Raw genomic sequence first — 25457 nt, forward strand, 5'->3', positions numbered from 1 at the left:
ATCAATCTTCAAGTTCTCTTTCTTTGCATAAACTTACAATTCTTTCTTCTTAAGCATTCATGCCTCATATGCATATAACATAAAGATATAATATCATAATAATATAATATTTATCACCCGTCTCAGAAGTATCATTTGTATTGATCAGATACACATTTAATTGGCCACTTTTACCATTTGGTTCTAACTTCTAATGAACCCCTTTACCATTTGACTCAAAAGAACACATTTACCATTAGCTCAAAAGAGTACATTTACTATTGATACTTCCGCATCAAACATGCACATGCAAATATTCCTTATTTATTCATAAAAGAGGCTTATGTATACCTTTAATGTGTATGTTCTTATATGAAATTACATATTTGCAACTTACATGAGAAAAGAGATATGATCAAATGTATATTACATGTAGAAGAAGGCATATGTAATACTCGTAAGGAAAGAAACATGAACTTTACCATTTGGTCCTAACAATGTATAAGAACTTTGATTTTGTATCATGTGATCATGAGCTTCTATATAAAAACATGCTAACCATAAATGATATTACAAATAACATAAAGAGAAATATCATTCCTACATATTTGCAATTAAAGAACTTTCTGAATTTAAAAAAAAAATCATTTTACCTACCTCACCATAGTGTAATCCGTCAAATATCCTTACGAACTCTTTCCTTTACGCGATCAATATCTACAAGAGATGTACATAAAGTGTAAACATTAATTTGTTCTCTCTTAAACTTCTAAAAATCCTAATCTATGAAAAAAGAACTCATCCATACATCTTGCTTAAACTTTCTACTCAACACATTTTTTTTAATTTAAGATAAATACCATTTTTATTTCCTCTAAATTGGGGCTTAATTATAAATCTAGCTTTTTGGAAATTTCCTTCATTTCCTTCACTCACCTCATGCTTACAAACCATCTCTTTCACTTAAACTTAAGTTAACATATAATAAATTTTCGTATTCACCTAATTTAAAATTTAGAAAAATAATAATTTGTGCTAAAGGTATAATCTTTGCTTTTAAACTTGATTAAGTTCATTAGGAACCAACACAATTAAAGGTTTTTCTCATGGTTTTGGAAAACCCTAAATCTTGGAGCATGAAAATTTCTTCTAAATGAATTAACTAGCTTCATAAATAAGCTCCATAATGTCATTAAAAAACTTTCCTACAAAGCTATTTTGAAAGAATACGAAAATCGGAGAAAACTCTAAATTTTAGAATCTATATTTTTCAAGGAATCATCTCATTTTAGTGTTTAAAAACATCCTCTAAAGCTTCTCTATCCTCTTAAAAAATTTTTGAGTTTTCACAAAACCCTAGATTTCCCCCCTTAGAGAAAACTCTTATAAACAACATATCTTAACCTTCCTTACGATTTTCTTTCAATTCTCCTCGCAAACCGCCCTTAAAAATAGCTTTGTCGCCGCTCATGTCGCCTCCTTCCCGTGATTCTTACGCTGGGTTCGGGCCACAAGAAATAAATTGGGACCGAAATATTTCGGTCCCCTAATAAGAGTGGAGCATTGGGTTTTAAAACAAATGGTCTTAAATGCCCTTAAAAAATGACATCAAGGGCAATCTTATCATATTGAGACTTCGATAAATTTTTACTTCCAAAATACATGAAATTCAATATAGGTTCTTATACCGATTCACTCAGAATTTTGCGTATTATTTTATAAAATTTATTGCATCAAATTTCGTCGACTTCAAAATTTTACTTAATCTCATCGCGGCGCATTGAAATGCGTGCGACGCTGAAGATCGTTACTTTTCAAGTTTTACAATTCTCCTTCCCTTATAAAAATTTCGTCCTCAAAATTTAAAACAAGCTTAAGAAATCATACCTTAGTCAAATAGGTGATGGTAGCTTTCTCTCATCTTTGATTCTTTCTCCCAAGTGGTATCTTTTTCAGATCCATGCTTCCAAAGGACTTTTACATAAGGATTTTCTCTGCTTCGAAGCTGCTTAATATCATAATCTATGATTTTCTCATGTTCTTCTACAAATGTCAGATCTTGTTGGATATCCATTGATTCAATACTAATCTTCTGAGCTTCATCTGAAATGTATTTCCTCAAAAAAGAGATATGGAATACATTATGTACTTCACTCATATTAGTTGACAAAATCAATCTATAGGCCACACTTTCGATTTTTTCTGCAATTTCAAAAGGACCTATATATCTTGAACTCAGATTTCCCATTTTGTCAAATCTCTTCACACCTTTTATAAGACTAACTTTGAGGAATACAAGCTCTCTAACATCAAACTCAACTGATCTATATTTGGCATCATCGAACTTTTTCTATCTATCTTACATAGCCTTCAATCTGTCACGGATCAATCTTATCTTTTTAGTAGCATCATTTACTAAATCAGCTTCAATGATCTTTCTTTCTCCTGTTTCAGCCTAACATAAGAGAGTTCGACACTTACTTCAATACAAAGCTTCATGAGGAGGCATACCTATACTTGATTGAAAATTGTTGTTGTAAGCAAATTCAATCAGTGGTATGTGTCTCCCATTTGCCCCCAAAATAAAGTACACATAATCTGAGTAAATCCTCTAAGGTCTTAAAAGTTCTTTCCGTCTCCAAGGTTTGGTGGGTGATTGATAAAATTTTCCCTTGCTAGATTTCTTTGTGAGATCTTAAGAGTGTTTGAGAGATGAATCCCTAGGAGAGGGAAAACGGATCACCCACCAAACCTTGGAGACGACTGGGTTCGTGGTTCTATCTTCCCTATCATTTTACCTCCTTTCTCCCTCTTTTAGCCGCCGGCTTTCAAGTCCATCCCACCCCCTTAAGCCGCCGGCCACCATACAATTTTCACTCACCAACGGGTAACCTTAACTCCTTCTCCACCCTTTTCTGACCAACCCAACATCATCATCACCACCATCGAATTTCCCCCTCCCAAGCCCACCAAACCGCCGGCCTCATCTTCCTCCTCCCAACTCCCCATCTTCCCTCCACAAATCCACTCCTTGAATACTTTCCAATTGCAATCATTCTTAATTTAGGAAGGTTTAAATTTAAAAATCAAAATTGTTTGAATTTGAAATTCTTTCCAAATTTAAGAATTCTATTTTAGGAAAGTTTCTAAATTAAATCCTATTTGAATTTCAAATTAATTGGGATTCAATTAAAACTTGCCTAATCGCTAAATCCCCAAAAGGGTAACCCAAATAACTCCTCCACAATTCCCTCCTAACCTTGGAGGCCACCGGCCCCCCTATTAACTCCATGGGATTTGTTTCCAAATCCACTAACTCCCCTCTTGGAAACAATTCCTAATTCCCACTTCCCTCTTTGGCCGAATTTCCCCTAACCCCTCTTAATTAATTTCTTTCCAAAGATCCTCCTTCTTCTTTGGAAACAAATTAACTTTCCCATCCCATTGAAGTCGTCGGTCCCATCATGGGCTCTCCTGAAATTATTTTCATAAGCCCCCTCCCTCCCTTCAAAATAATTCAAACCTCCTCCCCCTCCTCCTTAGCCTCCCCCACCCTTCCCAAATTAAGCTCTAATCTTTTCTCAAAGTAAAAGGTTCAATTGGGGAAGCAAATACTTGATTCCTCTCCACCTTCTCTTCCAAAATCTGAACCAAATTTCTCTCTCGAGCTTTCATCCTTAGCCGACCACCTCCATCCCTCACCCCATCTTAACTTCTCAAGATAGTCTACTCACTCTCAAGAGTAGTCTTCAAGGGGAGCAAAAACAATCGTCTGCAACATCTTGATTACTAATTGCCGGGCTTCGACAAAGTTGAACCTTCAAGGGAGCTACAACAAACTTCTTCAAAATCTCACTACTTGCTACTGGGTTTTGATAAGGGTGAACTTCTTCGCCTTTTTTATTTACTTCTCTAATCCCCCTAATCTTATAGGAGATGGAGATTCACAAAGAGTCGAGCTTCACCTTTTCCTATGCTTAGTAAACAAAAGATTTTGGTTCACCGTTGCCAAAGCTTAGTAAACGTATGTTTGAGTGCACTTTGTTTGCTCCTAATCTTATTATTAGATTAGGAATTTTTGTTGAAAACTATTTACTTTGCATGTTATTGAATATCTACTTGTTTTGAATCTCCAAGTGTTTGGCAAGTGGCTTAGCCTAAGCGTAGGCACCCTTCTTTTGTTTTCTATCTTCGTTTTGATTGCTAATAGTGGTAATCTTACGTGCTTAATTCAAGAACTCGTGCAAATTCTTATTTCATTCATTTAAAAGCAATTAGTTCTACATCATCTGGTATCAGAGCATGGCTAGCATGTGTTACATGTGCTAGAATTCATCCTAGGCTATTGCTTAAGCTCGCATTTAATTTGGCATGCATACCATCTCTTAAATTATTTTAAATCTTAGTTGTGTTTGTTGTTCAGAAAATTTCTGCACTTATTTCGTTAGTTTTAAGGTTGTCTCTTAAGTATCTAGGTGCTGCCCTCAATATAACAACTTCCCTAGTTACCTAGGATACTTAACACGCCTTGTTGAAGTTTGTTGTCCAAACATTTCTGCATCGTTTAGTGTCATTCTAGAGAGTTTATCATTGCATGTAGGTGTTGTCCTCTACCTAGATTCACCCCCAAGTGTCCCCTAGTGTCTAGCTGTTAAACCTGCAAAATGCCATTTTAGACTTCGCACGCTTTTCGATGCGTCGCGATGAGTTTTAAGTGAAAATTTCAAAGTCGTCGGAATTCGACGTACTAAATTCTATAAAATAGTGCGCAAAATTCTGAGCGAGTTGATATAAAGAACTCATATCGAATTTGAAGTATTTTGGGAGTTAAAATGGCATTACGACGGTTTTTCCCTTGATGACTTTTGAATAGAGATGATTTTCAGTATGGGCTTTTAGGTAAATAGGCAATTAATGATATGATCCCACTCTAAATAGGGGGCCGAATATTCCGGTCCCCATTTCATCCATGTGACCCGAACCGAGCGGAGAAGGGGAGGACGCGTCGGGTAGGAGCAGCGACGGGAGAGCCTAGGGGCGGTTTAGGGCGATGATTTGGGAGGGAAATTGAAGGAAACTTGTAAGGATGGCTAAGGTAAGTTGTTTGCAAGAGTTTCCTCTTCTTTTCATTGAGTTTTCACTAAGGGAAGAAAATTAGAGTTTTTGGAAAACTTAAGTTTTCTTTGAGATAAGTTTAGGGAAGAGTAAGGGGATATTTCTAAACTCAAGAATGAGTTGTTTTCATGAAAAATGAGAATTTTGAAAATTAGGGTTTCACTCAATGTTGATTTTCTTTGGAAATGCATTCACAAAAGTAACTCCTAATGGCATAAGAAAGCCTCTATCTGATAAATAATGCAAGATTGGGGAAAATTTTAAGCTTTAGAATTTAGGATTTTCCCTAATCATAGAATTTTTTAGCCTTATGGTTCTAAACGGTTTTGGGAAGGTTTTTAGAGGAAAATTTAAGGCTTTTGCATAAAATACTAGTTTTTCTATTTTTTATTTAAAATATTCCGAAAATTATTTATATTTTAATTACTATTTGAGTGTAGGGAAGATGTTTGCATGCATAAAATTTAAGATTTATGACTAAATCTTAATTTAAAGAAAATAGGAATGAGATATGTCATGAAATGGTAAGAGGGGTTTAATTTCAACGTGTGGACATAGCATAGGAATGAGTTCTCTATGGTCATAAATTAAGGATTTAGGAAGTTTTTATGGGGACTAGTGATATTTACACGATATGTATGTCTCTTTTAGATATTGAACGCGTGGAGGGAAGGATTTGATCGGACAATCAGAAGTGGTGCACAAGTTGAGGTAGGAAAAATGTAGCTCTTCTAAATTCAGAATTCTTTTCTTTCCATGATATCATATCCTTGTATTGTTATGGGATTATTAGTATTATTGCAATTGTATTTTTCTTCTACATCCTAACATGCTCCTACATGTAATGCAACATACTCTTATGATTAGCTTAATAATATGTGTCCATGTAGAAAGATTTAGAGACACTTGACCTTATGCCTACTACAATGCACATGTTTTACTTATGTGATAGTTTACAATGCAAGTGCCTTTCTCATGTGGTAGTTTGTAATATAATGGTATCCTTCTCATGTAATGCTTAAAGAAAGTCATAGCCCATGTATTTTTTCTCATGAAACCATATAATCATGTATCACCTTATGGAATAATAAACCATATGCATGAAGGATATCCTAAAGTTCTTTTTATGAATATATAAGAATTATGTGCATATGCATGTTGACGCGAAAGTATCAATGATAAATGAGCTCTTTTGAGCAATGGTAATGAGGCTCTTTTGAGCCAAATGGTAAAGGAGGTTCTTTTGAATCAAATGATAAAGGAATGATCAAATAAAATGTACCTGATCAGTAATAATAATACTTTCGATACGGGTGATTATAAATTATGTATTATATGATAAGTATAAGAAGCATCACATGAATCATGAAAACAAGTCATGCAATGTATAAGGAAATTGGTTACAAGCTTATCCAAGAAAAGAGGCTTAATTGATGACTTAGAGGCATGCTAGTTAAATGTTATGACATGTTTATTGTTCCTATACTAAAAGCATTGGCAGACATGTTACCTCTTTACCTTGTTTTCTGAAATTTAATTGAAAAGCATTTATCTACTGAGTTATGGATCACCCATGTTGTGGGACACTTTTCAGGAGAATCTGGTAAAGGATAATGGTGGATAGACCTCCCCAAATGTACCGTCGTAGGGAGACGACGGACAACAGGTTTTGTCTTTTTTTTTTTTTTTGATGTTTTGAGATAGAAGGATTAGAGATGAAATGTAAGAAAAGGATTTTGGACACCTTTTCTATTTTTGAAACTTTATATTTGAATTATTATGTTGATGTATTGTTGAATGAATAGAAAAAGAAAAATTTCCTCTTGGTTTTATTTTAGTGGCTCTTTCTTATGATTTGAAGATGTTTTGTACATTAAAATGTGAAAGTTTTTAATTCCTACTGCTGATCTCCGTTCTCGCCAGGTCATGACACTAACCATGGACCCGGAACAGCTAGGAAGGACTTTAGACTTGTTGGTAAGCCAAATGAACAATATTAGCCAGCAACTCAAAGAGAACCAAGTCGACCTAGCTGAGCTCCGAAGGAACACCACTAAGCGATTTGACCCACTTGAGCAAGCTAGAGAGCACCCAACTCCCTACACCCCATCTAGACCACCTTCTTTGTATGGGGATGAGACCTACCCAGATGAAAGGCAACATCGTGCCAATTATAGAGCTCCTTACCACGGACATGACCCACATCATGATCTAGACTTGGATGAGAGGCAGCATCGTATCAATCATCAAGCACCTTACCACGGACATAACCCACGTCATGATCCTGATATACCACTCATGATAAATATTAAAGTTAACGCTCCAACCTTTGATGGCACACTCGATCCTCGGCTCTTCTTGGACTAGGTTAAAGGTATGGACAGTTTCTTAAATGGTATGACATCTCTGAGGCTAGGAAGGTCAGCTTTGCAAAGATGAAGCGCACAGGTAGGGAAAGTAAATTTTGGGCCAATTTAAAGAGCCTTAGGGAAGCTAGGAACGACTACCCCATTACTGATTTGTCGTCCATGAAGCGGGAACTCAAGCAAAAGTATTTGCCTTCCTCGTACTTCCCCCGACTATTAGACAGGTGGAATAGGCTGACTCAAGGCAATAACTAGTTAAGGAGTCATTGCCTCCTTCGATGACTACCTGATTCGATGCAAGAGGAAGACCTCTACAACCCCTGCGCAGATATTGTCAATGTTTCGAACCGGGTTGCAAGAGGATCTTCGCAATGAGATGTTTGCCTAGAACCTCACTACACTGGAAAATGCCTACAGCCTAGTGTTTGATTTAAAGGAGACCCGTTTACAGCACTCGAGCCGTTCACATGACTCTAGGCCTTCCTACAGACCTTCTGGTAGTTCCACCCCTCACACCCCACTACCCAGCCGACCCCAGGGAGCACTACCTGACCCTCCTCTGGTCCCCCCACTCCCCATCGTTATGTTAGAAGCAAGCCTCCCACTCCGGATACCCCTCGATCTAACCCCGGGACCAAATGCTTTAGATGTCAGGGGTATGGGCATAACGCCTCTCAGTGCTCTAATCCCTGTAAGGTTACGATTATCGAAGAGATCACTGAAGCGAAATTCGAGCCCGAGGTCGATCAGATTCACCAAGTGGACAACGATGGTGAATTCTTTGAAGAGGATGACGACGCTGCTGTCATCTAGTACATTCAGAAAATTGACACTTCTCCCACCGGCGTGGTGAGATGTGCACTGTCACAACCCGTTACCACCAACGACTGGCGTATGACTACGATCTTTCACACCTACACCAACATCAAGGATAAAAACAATAAGGTCGTCGTGGATAGTGGCAGCTGCATCAATGATGTCTCCTCCAGCATGGTGTCTAAGCTTGGCCTGTCTGCCGTTCCTCACCTCAATCCCTATTAAGATAGTTTGGGTCAACTTCACTGCCTTGGAGATAAAGGAACGAAGCTTCATACCCATCTCTTTCGCTGGCTATAAGGAGAATGTTTAGTGTGATGTGTTGATTATGAGTGTTGGACAAATCCTTCTAGGTCGTCCCTGACTATTTGACAACGATGTCCACATCTTTGGTCATTTAAACATCTGTGTTTGAACATAGGGGCAAAAAGATCAAGCTTTTACCATCACAGCCTCGGGTTACGGATGATCTTGAATCCAACCCTGCCAAAGCCAAGAAGGGACTAAACCTAATAGCCCCCATAGCCCAGAGAGTGCCTTTACACAGCTTAGTTGATCTTGAGACTTCCACTGAGTCTGACGAATCAGTCCCACATGAGAGTCAGCTCATACCTAGTAGACTTGTTGAGATCCATCCTGATGATCTTCCCAATCCATTACCCCCGATTAGAGGCATTTTGTATGTTCTAGATCTAGCCCTTGGAGCCACCCTATCCGATCGCATCCCGTTTGGACTCGACTACCATGATTCAGTAACTCGTACTCTTAATTTATGTCCTTCTAAAATTGTTTACAGGTTCAAACATAGACCGCCACTAGACCTTATACCAATATGTTCTAGGTATAGAAATTTTGAGTCTGCATTATCATTTTCATCTCATATGTATGGGTCTCATAAAGAAATTGCACGACAAATTGAAAAGAGCAAAAACGATTACAAATTATATGCCGTTCTGAAACGAAAATTTAAAACTTCTGAGGTTGGTAACTCCGTGATGGTGCGAATTCGTCCGGAACAATTTCCGCTGGGAACAGTTAAGGAGCTGCATGCTAAGAGTGTTGGAATATTTAAAATAACTAAGAAATTTCATGATAACACTTATGTAAGAGTTCTGCACACATAATTCAACTCTAATCCCTCATTTAATATAGAAGATCTAGTTGCATATGAAGGTCCTGACTTCAACATGCCAGATCCACTCATACAGCAGCCTTGTGTGACCCCACCATGTGAGAACCTAAATCTACCCCCACCCCCAGATATTCCCAAATCACCCATGGCAGAAAAGGTGGACTCGATTCTAAGTGATGACATCATCTCCACGAGAGGTGGATGATGGAGTTATTTGATCAGGTGGAAAGGAAAGCCCAAGTTAGAGGATACATGGTCGAATCGCAAGGAGCTGCAGCACTTTGACCACGGTGCATTGGAGATCTACAAGAGCATCAGAGACGTTTACTCAACGGAGTCGAGCTTTCTCACACCCCGGGAGAATGATGGGGACATCAGAGTATGGAGAGTACAGCAGAAGTGTGGCCGTCGATCTACGGCCACAATCGATCGGATATAGCTTTGAATCATTTCATGTATTCATCTTTTATTATGTTATTTATCTTTTATTATATATGTTGTAATTGTTTTTTCCATTTTTATCACTTTTAAAGGGAGGTCGTATGCAAGCACTGAGGGCATTGCTGTCTTTTATTTTTTTGAGTTTTATGTACGAGGCTATTTATAGCCCTATGTTCTTTTTGAAAATTAATGAATGATTGGTAAAATTTTCCCTTGCTAGATTTCTTTGTGAGATCTTGAGAGTGTTTGAGAGATGAATCCCTAGGAGAAGGAAAACGGATCACCCACCAACCTTGGAGATGGTCGGGTTCGTGGTTCTACCTTCCCTATCATTTTTCTTCCTTTCTCCCTCTTTTATCCGTCGGCTTTGAAGTTTATCCCATCCCCTTAAGACGCCGGCTACCATAATATTTTCACTCACCACCAGGTAACCTTAACTCCTCCACCCTTTTCCGAACAACCTCACATCATCATCACCACCATCAAATTTCCCCCTCCCAAGCCCACCATCATCACCACCATCGAATTTCCCCCTCCCAAGCCCACCAAGCCGTCGGCCTCATCTTCCTCCTCCCAACTCCCCATCTTCCCTCCACAAATCCACTTCTTAAATACTTTCCAATTGCAATCATTCTTAATTTAGGAAGGTTTAAATTCAAAATTGTTTGAATTTAAAATTCTTTCCTAATTTAAGAAATCTATTTTAGGAAAGTTCCTAAATTAAATCATATTTGAATTTCAAATTAATTGGGATTTAATTAAAACTTGCCTAATCGCTAAATCACCAAAAGGGTAACCCAAATAACTCCTCCACAATTCACTCATAACCTTGAAAGCTGCCGGCCCCCCTATTAACTCCTTGGGATTTGTTTCTAAATCCACTAACTCCCCTCTTGGAAACCATTGCTAATTCCCAGTTCCTCTTTAGCTAAATTTCCCCTAACCTCTCTTAATTAATTTTTTTCCAAAGATCCTCCCTCTTCTTTGGAAACAAATTAACTTTCCCATCCCATTGAAGTCATCGGCCCCATCATGGGCTCTCCTAGAATTATTTCCATAAGCCCCCTCCCCCTCTTGGAAATAATTCAAACCTCCTCTCCCTCCTCCTTAGCCACCCCCACCCTTCACTAATTAAACTCTAATCCTTTCTCAAAGTAAAAGGATCAATTGGGGAAGCAAATACTTGACTCCTGTCCACCTTCTCTTGCAAAATCTGAACCAAATTTCCCTCCCGACCTTTCATCCTTAGCCAACCACCTCCATCCCTCTCCCCATATTGACTTCTCAAGATAGTCTCGTTCCTCTCAAGAGTAGTCTTCAAGGGGAGCAAAGACGATCGTCTGCAACATCTTGATTACTAATTGTCGAGCTTCGACAAAGTTGAACCTTCAAGGGAGCTACGACAAACTTCTTCAACATCTCACTACTTGCTACCGGGTTTTGATAAGGGTGAACTTCTTCCCCAATTTTATTTACTACTCTAATCCCCATAATCTTGTAGGTGATGAAGATTCACAAGGAGCCGAGCTTCACCTTTGCCTAAGCTTAATAAATGTAGGATTTTGTTTTGCCGTTGCCAAAGCTTAGTAAACGTAGGTTAGAGTGCCCTTTGTTTGCTCCTAATCTTATTGTTAGATTAGGATTTTTTGTTGAAAATTATTTACTTTGCATGTTATTGAATTTCTACTTGTTTTGAATCTCCAAGTGTTTGGCGTATGGCTTAGCCTAAGCGTAGGCAGCCCCTCTTTTGTTTTCTATCATCGTTTTGATTGCTAATAGTGGTAATCTTATATACTTAATTCAAGAACTCGTGCAAATTCTTATTTCATTCATTTAAAAGCATTTAGTTCTACATCAGTTTCCCTTATCTGGTCCTTTAATGTTGTCTGAATGATTATTTGATTTAAAGTCACAAACTCTACATCATTGGGCTAGACTATTGAAATTCCTAGTTTCTCCAAATCTCTTATCAATTCATGTTGTTGTGTAATCATCAAATTGATACTACTAGAAGTTTTCCTGCGTAAGGCTTTAGCAACCACATTTGCTTTACCAGGATGATATTGGATATCAAAATCATAATCCTTAATAAGCTCCAATCATCTCCTCTGCCTCAAATTTAAATCTTTTTGTGTGAAGATATATTTTAAATTTTGGTGATCAGTAAACACTTCACACTTAAACCCATACAAGTAATGTCTCCATATCTTCATGGCAAAAATCACTGCAGCTAACTCCAGATCATGGGTTGGATAGTTCCGTTCATTATTTTTCAGTTGCCTATAAACATAGGTAATGACTCATCCATTCTGCATCAGTACACAACCAAACCCTTTGTCTGAGGCATCACTATAAAGCTGAAATTCATCCGTCCCCGGAGGAACAATAAGTACTGGAGCAATCATCAAACATTGTTTCAGTCTTTGAAAAGTCTCTTCACGTTGAACTGTCCATTCAAACTTCACTGCCTTTTGGGTCAATCTAGATAATGGCATATCTATTCGAGAAAACCCCTCAATAAATATTCTGTAGTAACCAACTAAACCCAAAAAGCTCCTTATCTCCATCACTGTAGTAGGTTGTGGCCAATCTGTTATAGCTTGTTTGTACCTTGTGCTGATCCACAGAAATCTCTCCATTATTGATCACATGCCCCAGAAAATTCACTCTTAAACCAGAATTCGCATTTAGATAACTTAACGTACAACTCATTCCCTCTTAAAGCTTACAACACAGCCCTTTAAGTGATTTGCATGAAGTGCTTCATTATGGGAGTATACTAAAATGTCATCAATGAACACTATCACAAATAAATCTAAAAATGGCTTAAAGATCATATTCATGAGGTCCATAAACACAGCAGAGGCATTTATAAGTCCGAATGGCATCATTACAAATTCGTAATGCCCATACTATGTTGCACGGATACTCCTATTTACGAGGCGTGTTGTATCGAACACGTCGGATATGGATACGCCTCCGATACGGCACGGATTCGTGTCGGATACGGCTTTGCCGTGTCCAATTAAAATATTATTTAAATTTGACTGGACACGCGTATCGGATACGCGTGTCCTATTAAAAAAAAACACTGAGCCGCAATTTACCTTATTCTTTTCGACTTTCCACCGTTTCCGCTCAATATCCATATTCATTTATGCGGCTGAAACATTTCAAAGAGCTAGGTTTTTCGTTTCCACACAAGTGTTCATCTTCTTCGTTACAGTTTAAGGAGCGGCTCGATGACGCGAACATAGAAGCAAACAGAATCATCCTTTGTCGACAAAGAGGCTTGACGACGCGAGCATTAAAGTCGATAGGATCATCCTTCGTCGACGGAGCGGCTCGACAACACGAACAGTGAAGGCGACGTGAGCAGTGAAGGTTCGTTTTCTTTGTCGTTCTTCGTTTTCTTAATCATAGCCTCGGTATCAAAACTCGATACCGCTTGGTATCGAACGGTACTGGAACTCAATATTGCTCGGTACTGCTCGATACCGAGCGGTACTGGAACTCGGTACCGCTCGATATTGGAACTCAGTACTGCTCGGTATTGGAACTCGGTACCGCTCGATATTGGAACTCGGTATTGCTCGGTACTACTCGGTACCGAGCGGTATTGGAACTCAGTACTGGTCGGTATTGGAACTCGGTACTGCTCGGTATTGGTACTCGGTACCGCTCGGTATTGGAACTCAGTATCGCTCGGTATTGTAACTCGGTATTGCTCGGTACAGCTCGGTATTGCTCGGTATTGCTCAGTACCGCTCGGTATTGCTCGGTATAGAGGGGTATCGAATGGTACCAAGCGGCACCGAGAAGTTAAAACATGCTCGGTACCGCTCAGTATCTTTTCATAAAAACAACTTTAAAAATAAACAGCACTTCAAAATTACTCTTACAAAAAAAAATTTGTTTCGGGGGCGCTGCCCCCTAAAACCCCCGCCAAGGGGCAGCGCCACCTTTGAACCCCGGCAGAGTCGCAACATATCTACACATTCACTTAAATTTTTTCAAGTTTCAAATTCATATGTTTTAATTTGTATAAATCCTTTATAGGATAATGAGCTCTAGTGGAGTAAGAATTGGTTTTGATGATGGTCCATCAAAAATCAATATTGAAGATAACAAACCTCTATTGAGTTATGTTACAAAAATAGGTAAAACATCAGAAGGGGGAGGCGATATTGCATTCAAATGCAATTTTTGTAATACAACATACAAAGGATCATATTATAGAGTGAAAGCTCATTTGTTGAAGATTAGTGGTCATGGAATCAAAGTTTGGACAATATTGAGAAGTTGCTCGAGCCTACTAGAGGAGTTTGGAAGGAAAAAGGAGTTACTTTGGTTTGTGATGGGTGGACAGATCCACAAAGAAGACCACTTATCAACTTCATGGCTGTAACAGAGAGCTATCCTATGTTTATCAAAGCTGTAAACTGTGAAGGACAGTACAAGGATAAGTTCTTCATTTCTAATTTAATCAAACAAGTTATCATGATGGTGGGGCCTTCAAACATCACTCAGGTCATAACTGATAATGCACCTGTTTGTAGAGCTACAGGTCTACTTGTCGAGCAAACATATCCTCATATTTTCTGGACACCATGTGTTGTGCATACGCTTAATCTTGCTTTGAAGAACATTTGTGCAGCTAAAAATACAGAGGCAAATGAAATCACCTATAATGAATGTTGGATCACAGTAATTACTGGAGATGCAATTGTAATTAGGAATTTTATTATGAATCACTCCATGAGACTATCTATGTTTAATGATTTCTCTAATTTAAAGATGCTTGCAATTGCTGAAACTCGGTTTGCCTCAATTATAGTGATGTTGAGAAGATTCAAAAAAATAAAAAATGCTCTTCAAGCTATAGTGATCAGTGACAAATGGTCATGTTAGGGAAGACGATGTTGAAAAGGCTAGGTATGTAAAAGAGGAGCTTTTAGATGGTTTATGGTGAGATGAGATTGAATACATCATAAATTTCACATATCCAATTTATGAGATGTTGAGAGTAGCTGATACGGATAAGTCTTGTTTACATCTCATTTATGATATGTAGGATTCAATGCTAGCCAAAGTAAAAAAAATTATATATAGACATGAGAGGAAGGCACTTCATGAAGACTCAAGTTTTTGGGATGTTATTTATGCTATTTTAGAAGATAGGTGGTGCAAAAGTAATACACATTTACATTGCTTAGCTCACTCACTAAATCCAAGGTAAATTTCAACATTTTTTCATTATCAATTCACAATTTGTTGTTTTGTAATTTCAACCCTTTTTATTATTTTATTTTAATGTTATTTGCATATATTCAACTAAAGAATGGCTTCAAGAGGATCCTCAAAGAGTTTCTCCACAGAAAGATTTAGAAATTTCAATTATGAGGAAGACATGTTTAAAGCGTTATTTTTCAAATGAGAATGAGAGAAGAAGTGACAATATTGAGCTTGCTAAATTTTTTGGTTATTTAGAGGACTTTGGTGACCAAGAGTCATTGCGTGATAGGTGGAGAATTGATCCGAAAATGTGGTGGATTATACATGGAGCTTCAGCACCTCTACTTCAAACAATCGCCATAAAATTGCTTGGCCAAGTTTCATCCTCATCCTGTTGTGAAAGAAATTGGAGCACATACTCATTCATCCAATCAATGAAGAGAAATAAAATTACTCCACAACGGGCTGAAGATTTAGTTTACATGCATACAAACCTTCGGCTTCTCTCAAGGAAAACTCCAACTTATATGGAAGGAGACAACAAGATGTGGGATGTTGCTGGAGATGGATTTGAATCTCTTGAGGATATGAGAATATTAGAAATTGTTACTCGTTCACTTGATGAGCCTGAATTAGAAGTTATGATATTTATTGAAGATGATATAGAAACTCAAAGACAAACCACTGAAGAAGCTAATCCTATCATTCCTTCTATTGAATAGTTGAAATTTCATGTGCTGGACAATTTATCTTCTTGTTTTTGTTGATATACTAGACATTTAAATATTTAATGCTTACTTTTATTTCAATTTTTTTGTCATTTCAAATATTACACTTTGATTACTTTCTTAATTTTTATGTATTATTTATATATTATAATGTCGTATATGCGCCGTAACCGTATCCTGTATTTTTAAGAATTGATGTGTCCCGTATCCGTATCGTGTCGTATCCGTATCGCCGTATCTGTATCGGTGCAACATAGTGCCCATATCTAGTATTGACTGTTGTATTTGTTGTGTCCTCTTCTCTAACTTCAGCTGATAGTATATTGATCTCAAGTCAATCTTGGAAAACACAGAAGCACCTTCCAACTGATCAAACAAATCATCAATTCTCAGAAGAGGATATTTATTTTTTATAGTCAGCTTGTTTAATTATTTATAATTTATAAAGAGCCTTAAACTTCCATCCTTCTTCACAAAAAGCACAGAAGCACCCCATGGAGAAGTGTTAGGCCTGATGAATCCTTTATTAAGCAATTCTTGTAATTGATCTTTCAATTCCTTCAACTCTTTTATTGTCATCCTATAAGGGGCTTTAGCAACAGGATCCGCTCCCACTAACCAGCTCAATAGTAAAATCAATTTCCCTGTTTAGAGGCAAGCCAGGTAAATCATCCGTAAACACATTTGGATACTCATGCACAACTGGTATATCCTCTAATCCCTTCTCTTCTTTCTTCTCCTCTTAACATAGGCTAAAAAATCTTCATTTCCTTTCCTCAACAGTTTGTATGCCACCAAAGATGAGACTAACATGGAAGTTATGCTTCTTTCCCCTAGAAGTTTAAATTTTCTCTCCTGGCATACAAAATTTAAACTCTTTATTGTGTTACAATCTATTGTCACAAAGTGGCAAGACAACTAATCCATACCTATGATTGTATCAAATTCTAATAATAGCAATAATATAAGATCTGCTCCCAAGTTTTTATCACCTACAACCAATTCCACATGACACTTTCTGTTGGTTTCCAATTGACTCCCATTAGGTATTAAAACTGATAAGGATTTGAGCATAATTAAAGGGGACAAGTCAACAGACTTAATAAACTCCTCTGAAATGAAAGAGTGTGATGCTCCCGTTTCAAACAACACCTTAACAGGCTTGTTACACACAAAGATTGTTCCTAAATATCATGCATGTAGCATAACATAAAGCTTATTTACTCATATAACATAAAGGAAATTATTGACATTAAATAAAGTTCATACCTATAATAACATCAGGAGAGTCCTTGGCTTCTTGTTGGGATAGACCATAAACCCTTGGCTTAGCAGGTTGATGAATTTGACCCTGAGATGGAGTTGATGCAGTAGACTCCACCATCCTTGGCCTTCCAGCCATCCTCTAAGGAGCACTACCTGTCCTGGCCTCTGGGGTAGACTTTTGTCCCACAATAGGACAAGACTTTGTCATGTGCCCCGGTTGATGGCACCAGTAACAAATATTAGTGCTAGAAAGGCACTCTCCCTTATGTGCCCTCCAACACTTATTACATATAACAGGAGGAGTGCTGCTCTCTGAAGTGTTGGGTTTGGACTTCTTCCAATTGGGTCTTCCGGACTAAAAAGATTGGGTAGACTTTGACCTATCTTCATTCTTCCTCTTCTGAAAATCTCTTCTCCTCTGAGTACTTTGCAAGTCCATCTCAATTCTTCGTGCTTTCTCAACCAAGGTGGAATAATCCTCAATGCCAAAATGAATCAATGGTTGTCTAATGATATCCTTTAAGCCACATAGAAATTGATGGCATTTTTCTTCTGCATTGGGGATTAAATGAGAGGCATACCTAGAAAGCATTGTGAACTCAGCCTTATACTGTGTAATGGTTTTATCACCCTGTACCAGTCGCATGAATTTATCTTGCATCAATCTTCTAGCTGATATCGGTACATACTAGTCTCTAAATACTTTCACAAACTCCCCCCAAGTAACTTGGCTGCGTGGTCTTCCTCCAAAGGTCTCTTACAACTGGCTTCCCCACCACCTCTCTGCTTCATCATTGAAAGCATAGGCGGCTAAGGTGGCCCTTCCATCTTCTAGGCAGGACATACCCTCTAGAATCTTCTCTATCCTCATCACACAATCTTCTGCCTCTATTGGTCCACCACTTGAAAACATCAGAGGCTTCATATCTTGGAACAACTTTAAATTTTTATCCATTAGAGAGCTTCCAGTACCTCCAACCTAGGTCTGAGTATTCTTATTCATTTGGGTCTGTCGCCATCATTTCTGTAAAAGATTTCATAGTAGCATTGATGCTACTACTCGAAAGTTCTGTTATAACTAATATCTCCCTCCTAATCTCCCGTAGTGTCAACAGTGGCATCGTTTTCAGGATCCATGGCTCTAAGATATAACCAATGAAATAAAATTAGCATTTTATAATACACATACCATATACCTTCTCTAACATATAAAATCTTCCATTTGGCTCTTTCATATTAATACATATTCTTAAACCTTTGCTCTGATACCACTTATTGTCACAACTCAGCCCGGTAAGCTTGCATAGGTGATGCGGGAATAGGGGTCGGACAATAGAAATTAAAAATCTTCACATTACAATATACAAAACATCTCCAAACATAAAGAAAGAGCCACTATAAATTCCAAGTAAAATTTTTCCTTCTTTCTATTCATCATTCAACATATCAATATAGCAATTCAAACAAAAAGTTTCCACAACATAAAAGATATCCAAAAATATTTCCTTACAATTCATCTTGAATCCTTCTAACTCAAAATATCAAAAACCAAAAAGAAAGAACATGTCGTCCGTCATCTCCCTACGACAGTATGTAAAGGGTGGTATATCCGCCATTTTCTTTTATCAGGTTCTCCTAAAAAATGTCCCATAAGTAGGGCGAGTCACAACTCAGTAGATAAAATGACATTCAATTAAATTTAGAGACAAGAAAAGAATATAACATGCTTCCACTTCTCAATAAATGAACGTTCAACATGTCATAACATTTTGTCTAAAGTGAACATGCCTTTAAATCAACCTTTAAGTTCTTTTTCTTTGCATAAACTTGCAATTATTTCTCCTTAAGCATTCATGCCTCATTAAATACCTCATATGCATAAAACATAAAGATATAATATCATAATAATATAAAAGTTATCACCCGTCTCGGAAGTATCATTTGTATTGATCAGGTACACATTTAATTGGCCACCTTTACCATTTGGTTCTAACGAACCTCTTTACCATTTGGCTCAAAAGAGCCCCTTTACCATTAGCTTAAAAGAGTCCATTTATCATTGATACTTCCGCATCAAACATGCACATGCAAATATTCCTTATTTATTCATAAAAGATGCTTATGTATACCATTCATATGTATGTTCTCATATGGAATTACAAATTTGCTATTTACATGAGAAAAGAGATATGCTCAAATATATGTTGTATGTAGGAGAAGGCATATGTAATACTTTTAAAGAAAGAAGCATGAGCTCTACCATTTGGTTTTAACAATGCATAAGAACTTTGCTTTTGTATCATGTGATCATGAGCTTCTATATAAAAATATGCTAGCCATAAATGATATTACAAATAGCATAAACAAAAATACCATTTCTACATGTTCGCAATTAAAGAACTTTCTAAATTTAAAAGAATTTCATTTTACGTACCTCACCACAGTGTAATTCGTCAAATACCTTACGAACCCTCCCCTTTACGTGATCAATATCTACAAGAGATATACATAAAGTGTAAACATTAATTTGTTCTATCTTAAACTTCTAAAAATCCTAATCTATGAACAAAGAACTTATCCATACACCTTGCTTAAACTTTCTACTCAAACCCTTTTTTCCAATTTAAGATAAATACAATTTTTATTTCCTTTAAATTGGGGCATAATAATAAATCTAGCTCTCTGGAAATCTCCTTCATTTCCTTCACTCACCTAATGCATACAAACCCTCTCTTTCACTTAAACTTAACATACAATAAATTTTCATATTAATTTGTGCTAAAGGTATAATCTTTACTTTTAAACCTCCCTAAGTTCATTAGGAACCAACACACTTAAAGGTTTATTCATGGTTTTGGAAAACCCTAAATTTTGGAGCATAAAAATTTCTTCTAAAAAATTAACTAGCTTCATAAATAAGCTCCATAACGTCATTAGGAAACTTTCCTACAAAGCTATTTTAAAAGAATACGAAAATAAGAGAAAACCCTAAATTTTAGGATCCATATTTTTCAAGGAATAATCTCATTTTTGTGTTTAGAAACATCCTCTAAACCTTCCCTATCCTTATCTTAAAAAAAATTGAGTTTTCACAAAACCCTAAATTTCCCCCTTTAGAGAGAACTCCATAAAAGAATGAGAAAACTCTTATAAACAAAAACCACCGTCGCCGCTCCGGTCGCCTCTTTCCCGTGATTCTTCCGCTCGGTTCGAGTCGTAAGAAAGAAATGGGGACCGAAATATCCCTAATAAGAGTGGGGCATTGGGTCTTAAAACAAAAGATCTTAAATGCCCTTACTTAAAATTATTTTTACTTAAATGACATCAAGGGCAATCTTGTCGTATTGAGACTTCGATAAATTTTTACTTCCAAAATACACGAAATTCAATATGGATTCTTTATACCGATTCGCTCAAAATTTTGCATACTATTTTATAAAATTTATTATGTCGAATTCTGACGACTTCAAAATTTTACTTAATCTCGTCATGGCACATCGAAATACATGCAACACTGAAGATCGTTATTTTTCGTGTTTTACAGTAGATGTATTAGATTTGGCTTTTGTTAAGAAAGGTAGAGGTAGACATAAAAAGACTTAGTTATAAAATATTAGAAATGATATTTCTTTATTAGATTTAAATGAAAATTTGAATCTTACCAAACACAATGGAGAAAAAGAATTCATGTAGCCAACCCCAAGTAGTTGGATAAAGACTTGATTATGTTGTTGTGTTATTATTGTTATTGTATATATGTCAATTTGTTACTTCATAGTTTAATAAAAAGTTAATATGCATCCTTTAACAATTATTTGAATATTTATTAAAAGATCACTTTTAACATTTATTTTCACTTTATATAATTTTTTTATCTTAAAGCTTACATCTCAAAATGCATTGAGGTTTACGCCTCGTCTCAAAAAAAAAATGCCTCAATTCCCAATTGCGCAATTGTAAACTTTGATTGGTGTAAAATGCGACAATGTAAACATGGCGTAGTGTAAGTATCGATGCAATCAAAGTCAATCCTCACACCACACACACCATATGCACACATAACCACAAAATAGCGACAATTGATAGTGATAGTGAATGACTTGACACTAGATAAGGAGGTTAGGTCCTTAAATAAGAAGAAAATTTTAAATTATTATATTTGCTAACAAACCAAATCACTTGCTAAGTTGATGGAGGATTTGTTGGTACTATAAATGATCCAAAATATGAATAGTTACAACATTAAATATTATTTCATGAAAAAATAGTGACTCGCATCACTTGGAGCTTACCATTCTAGCATAAGTAAAAAACATGCCCCTCTACAAATTAATAGGGCTAGAAAATAGATTAGTAAATTAAATTTAAAAGATGCACATATTTAATTTAACAATCAAAAGTTTTGGAGGACCAATTCAAATATGATATGTAAATCTTGTTGAGACATTCACATACAATAAAAAAAAGACAATGCTAATAGATGCAAGAAACTATATTTATATGAAAGTTGTTTATATGAAACTTGAAACTATATTTAAACATAAAAAAGAAGTTCAAAATTAAACACCAAAATAGGTAAAAATGACAATATAAAAAAAGTATGGAAGTTATTTCAAGACCAATGGATTTATAATGAGATTTTTTTCCTGAGTTATTGAGAATATCATTAAGTGATGATCATATGAAGTACAAATATCCAAGTTGATCTAGGTTTAACCACTTTCAAAACTTTTAGTGGGGCCATAATAGAATAAGGTTATTCTAGCAAAATACTTCCCAAATGTTCAAAAGGAACATACTGATAGTTTGATCATCCTACTCCCAAAGAAAAATGTAATCTCAATTGTGCTATATTCTCGGAGATCACCGTTTGATAATCAACCATAATAATTCTTCCTTCAGAAAAAAATTTTAAGTGATTAACAGTGATACCCAAATGATGTAGGCAAAGGGGGTTGGCTGAAATTGATGCAAGACATGCATATTTGGGGATTTATTGGTGGGCTTATATTTCTATATATGGGCTGGGCCCATTATTTCATGTTTTTTGGTGTTGGGACGTGTTCAGCTGATTCCTGGTGGATGTTCCTGTTCCGTGGTTTTTTGGTTCCTACCCGCTTGGCTGTTCCGTTCATTTTCCATGTTTGGCCCTTCCTTTCCCTGCTTGGCTGATTCCTAGCGTTGTCCGTTCATTGGCTGTGTTCTGCTACCCCTTTGTGTGCTGCTCCAATCGGCTACCTGTTGGCCGCCTCCCCTTTGCTGATTGGTTGCATTGGGCGGCTGTTTAGGTTGTTTGCCTCCCTCTCCTCTCCTATATATGGTGGCTGATTTGTGACATTTTAGAGAGTTTTGTGGAGATGAATTTTTGGAGCTAAAAACCTGCGGGTTTCTTCTTGGATAGCTTGCGAGCTAGTCCCCTTTCTCTTCCCCTCTCTATGAATTTGTCTCGGGCTTCTTACTACTTCTCGCTGCAAGTGTCTAGCCCATTTGTATCTTTCTTCTCAAACTACGAAAAGATGTTTTAGGTGTTTTTACGTTCTAAAATATATAAAAGTTGTAAAGTGTCGTTTTGTTTCATTTTAGTTGAGTTTGTGTTTGTTAAAATTGTTTTTTGAAAGGAAGATGAAAGTTTATATGCAATCTAGATACCCTATTGATTTTTTTGATTGCATCAATTTGGTATCAGAGACTAGGTTTTTTGTGTCTCCTTTTATTAAGTGTTTACAAAAATGGAAAAACATGAAACCATGGGTGAAAATCAGCCAAGTAATCTTGAAGTCCAAATTCCAAACAACAGCTAGGTTCCTTCCCAAGATAGTTCTACTAATCCGATTCAAAATGAGTTATACAAACTTCAGATGAAAATGCACTTGTGTACGGAAAAATACGATAATAAAAAGAAACTTCTGCAAGACCAGTTTAAGAAAGAAAGAGAAGTGATTCAGAGAAAATATGCAACCTTAATTCAAGAATTAGAAGTTGCGCCTTCAACTCGTCAAGAAAATTCTAAATTCATCTCATCATGTGATGAGCTCTTTCAACCGGAGGAGAATCTGATGTAGGCAGGGGGGGAGTGGCTGAAATTGATGCAAGGCATGCATATTTGGGTATTTATTGGTGGGCTTATATTTCTATATATGGGCTTGGCCAATTATTTCCCATAGTTTGGTGTTGGGACTTGATCGGCTGATTCCTGGTGGTTGTTCCTGTTCCATGGCTTTTTTATTTCTACCCACTTGGCTGTTCGGTTCATTTTCCCTGTTTGGCCCTTTGTTTCCGTGCTTGCCCGGTTTCTGGCATTGCACGTTCGTTGGCTGTGTCCTGCTACCCCTTTGTGTGCTGCTCCAGTCGGCTGCCTGTTGGCATTCTGCCTCCCCTTTGCCGATTGGATGCATAGGGCGGCTGTTTGGGCAGTTTGGCTCCCTCTCCTCTCTTATATATGGTTGCTGATTTGTGACTTTTTAGAGAGTTTTGTGGAGATGAATTTTTGGAGCTAAAAACCTGTGGGTTTCTTCTTGGATAAGCTTGTGAGCTAGTCCCTTTCTCTTCCCCTCTCTATGAATTCGTCTCGGGGTTCTTATCTACTTCTTCTCGCCGCAAGTGTCCACCCCATTTGTATCTTTCTTCTCAAACTATGAAAAGCTATTTTAGGTTTTTTTATGTTCTAAAATATATGAAAGTTGTAAGGTGTCGTTTTATTTCATTTTAATTGAGTTTGTATTTGTTAAAATTATTTTTTAAAAGTAAGACGAAAGTTTATATGCAATCTAGATGCCCTATAGATTTTTTTGATTGCATCACCAAATGAGTGTAATCACAAAACAAATATGTACCTAAGCATATTTAATATTAGAAATCAAATAGAGGGATTTAGCTGACAAGAAAAACTTCTTCGTACCTGATAACAATGAAAGATAAGTATGTAAATAAATAAAACCTTTTAAATAGAAAAATAAACAGTTACATTGAAAAGGGAAACTAATGCATATATGCAGACATGTTTATCATGCATAGGCATATGTGTAGAAGTAGAAATAGGTATGCAAATATATTTAACACAATTAATCAAATAGAATGATTAGATTACATGCTAAAAACATCGGAAGGGGACATATCAAATTAGGTGTCATCCACTTAATAGATGCCATTGGTAACTAAGCATTATTTGGTGTAATAAAATTAAAGAAAATGAAGAAATGACTCACTAATCTCATCACGGAGTTCTTTATATTCTCTTCGCCATTTTCATGGGCACCTTTTAAGGAACCAGGAAGCACTTTCCAGAACTCATTTACAAACTCACTTCCCTTGCGCCTACTATTCTGAAGTATATCATTTGCAAGATACAAAAAAGGAACCTTTTGTTCTTTCGAAGAGCTATTGAACAATTTCTCCCAGATCTCAACAATCTGTCGAGCTTTTTTCCGATTATTGATGCACCAATGTGACAAAGCTGTTAAAAGTCAGAAATACAAAAAAGAGGAAAGCTCTCAACAAGATGACAGTGAAAAGCAGATAGCAAGCTTATATTGTACATCAAGAGAATGCACAAAAAGAATAAAAAAAATATTTTGACGAAAAGGCGAGATGGAATCTAAGCTTGTTATGCATAGAATAACATAGCTTAATCCTTTGCAATAATGTCGAAGTAGTAGTATTCAAATTGAGTAGAAGCAAATCAAATCAAGCCTTATTCAATCCATTCATCTTATAAATTTCATGTTTCCATAATTCCTCCTGTTATGGTCTACCAACAAACTGAACATTTCTAGTCCAAGGCTGGATAGGCCACTGTTTGAAATTGCGTATTCGGGTATTGAGGCGTTTTTCATTCGTGAGGCAAGGAGTAAGCCTCAAGGCGTTTTGAGGCGTAAGCCTCAAAATCAAAAGAATGCGTAAACATAAAATGATAAATTTGTTATATACTAATGAGTGAATAATATAAAACATAAACAAAGCATAAGATATGAAGTGAAATCAAAATATCTCAATAATAAGACAACATGAAATATAGTTCAACTCAAAATTCTACCTTTCCGAAATCCCAGTATTCTTTTCATTAACATATAATTCCGATTTCCAAAAATAAATAGCAATGATATATCACATAAGAACTCATAAGTCATCAACACTGTCATCACTAAGGGGTTCTTCATTTGAATCATCATTATGATGAACTGCTCTCTCCCCTTCCTCCTCTCCTATAGAGTCCAATGTCGGGCATTTACTTCAAGATTTAAGTAAGTTTTAATATATATAGCGAGAGGTGTAGGCCTCATGCCAGTGAGGCGAGGCAGGCCTCAATGCGGGCCTCAACCAATTTGAGGCGCAAGCCTCATAAAAAAAACTCAAGGCGTAAGCATCAAGGCGTTTTTTACT

At 36.7% G+C, this 25457-nt stretch overlaps 1 protein-coding gene across 3 annotated transcripts in view; it reads right to left on the minus strand.

Annotated features, from left to right (window-relative positions):
* Window positions 1–25457, minus strand: part of LOC110095690 (regulation of nuclear pre-mRNA domain-containing protein 1B) — a 99643-nt gene that overhangs the window by 47876 nt on the left and 26310 nt on the right. For all 3 annotated transcript variants that reach the window (XM_020821326.2, XM_028692252.1, XM_028692251.1), the window contains one exon: window positions 24284–24531. In XM_020821326.2, coding sequence (XP_020676985.1) covers window positions 24284–24531 — 248 coding nt within the window. The remainder of the gene's footprint in view (window positions 1–24283; window positions 24532–25457) is intronic.

The sequence above is a fragment of the Dendrobium catenatum genome, unplaced genomic scaffold (assembly GCF_001605985.2).
Source record: "Dendrobium catenatum unplaced genomic scaffold, ASM160598v2 original_scaffold_153559, whole genome shotgun sequence".
Taxonomy (NCBI): domain Eukaryota; kingdom Viridiplantae; phylum Streptophyta; class Magnoliopsida; order Asparagales; family Orchidaceae; genus Dendrobium; species Dendrobium catenatum.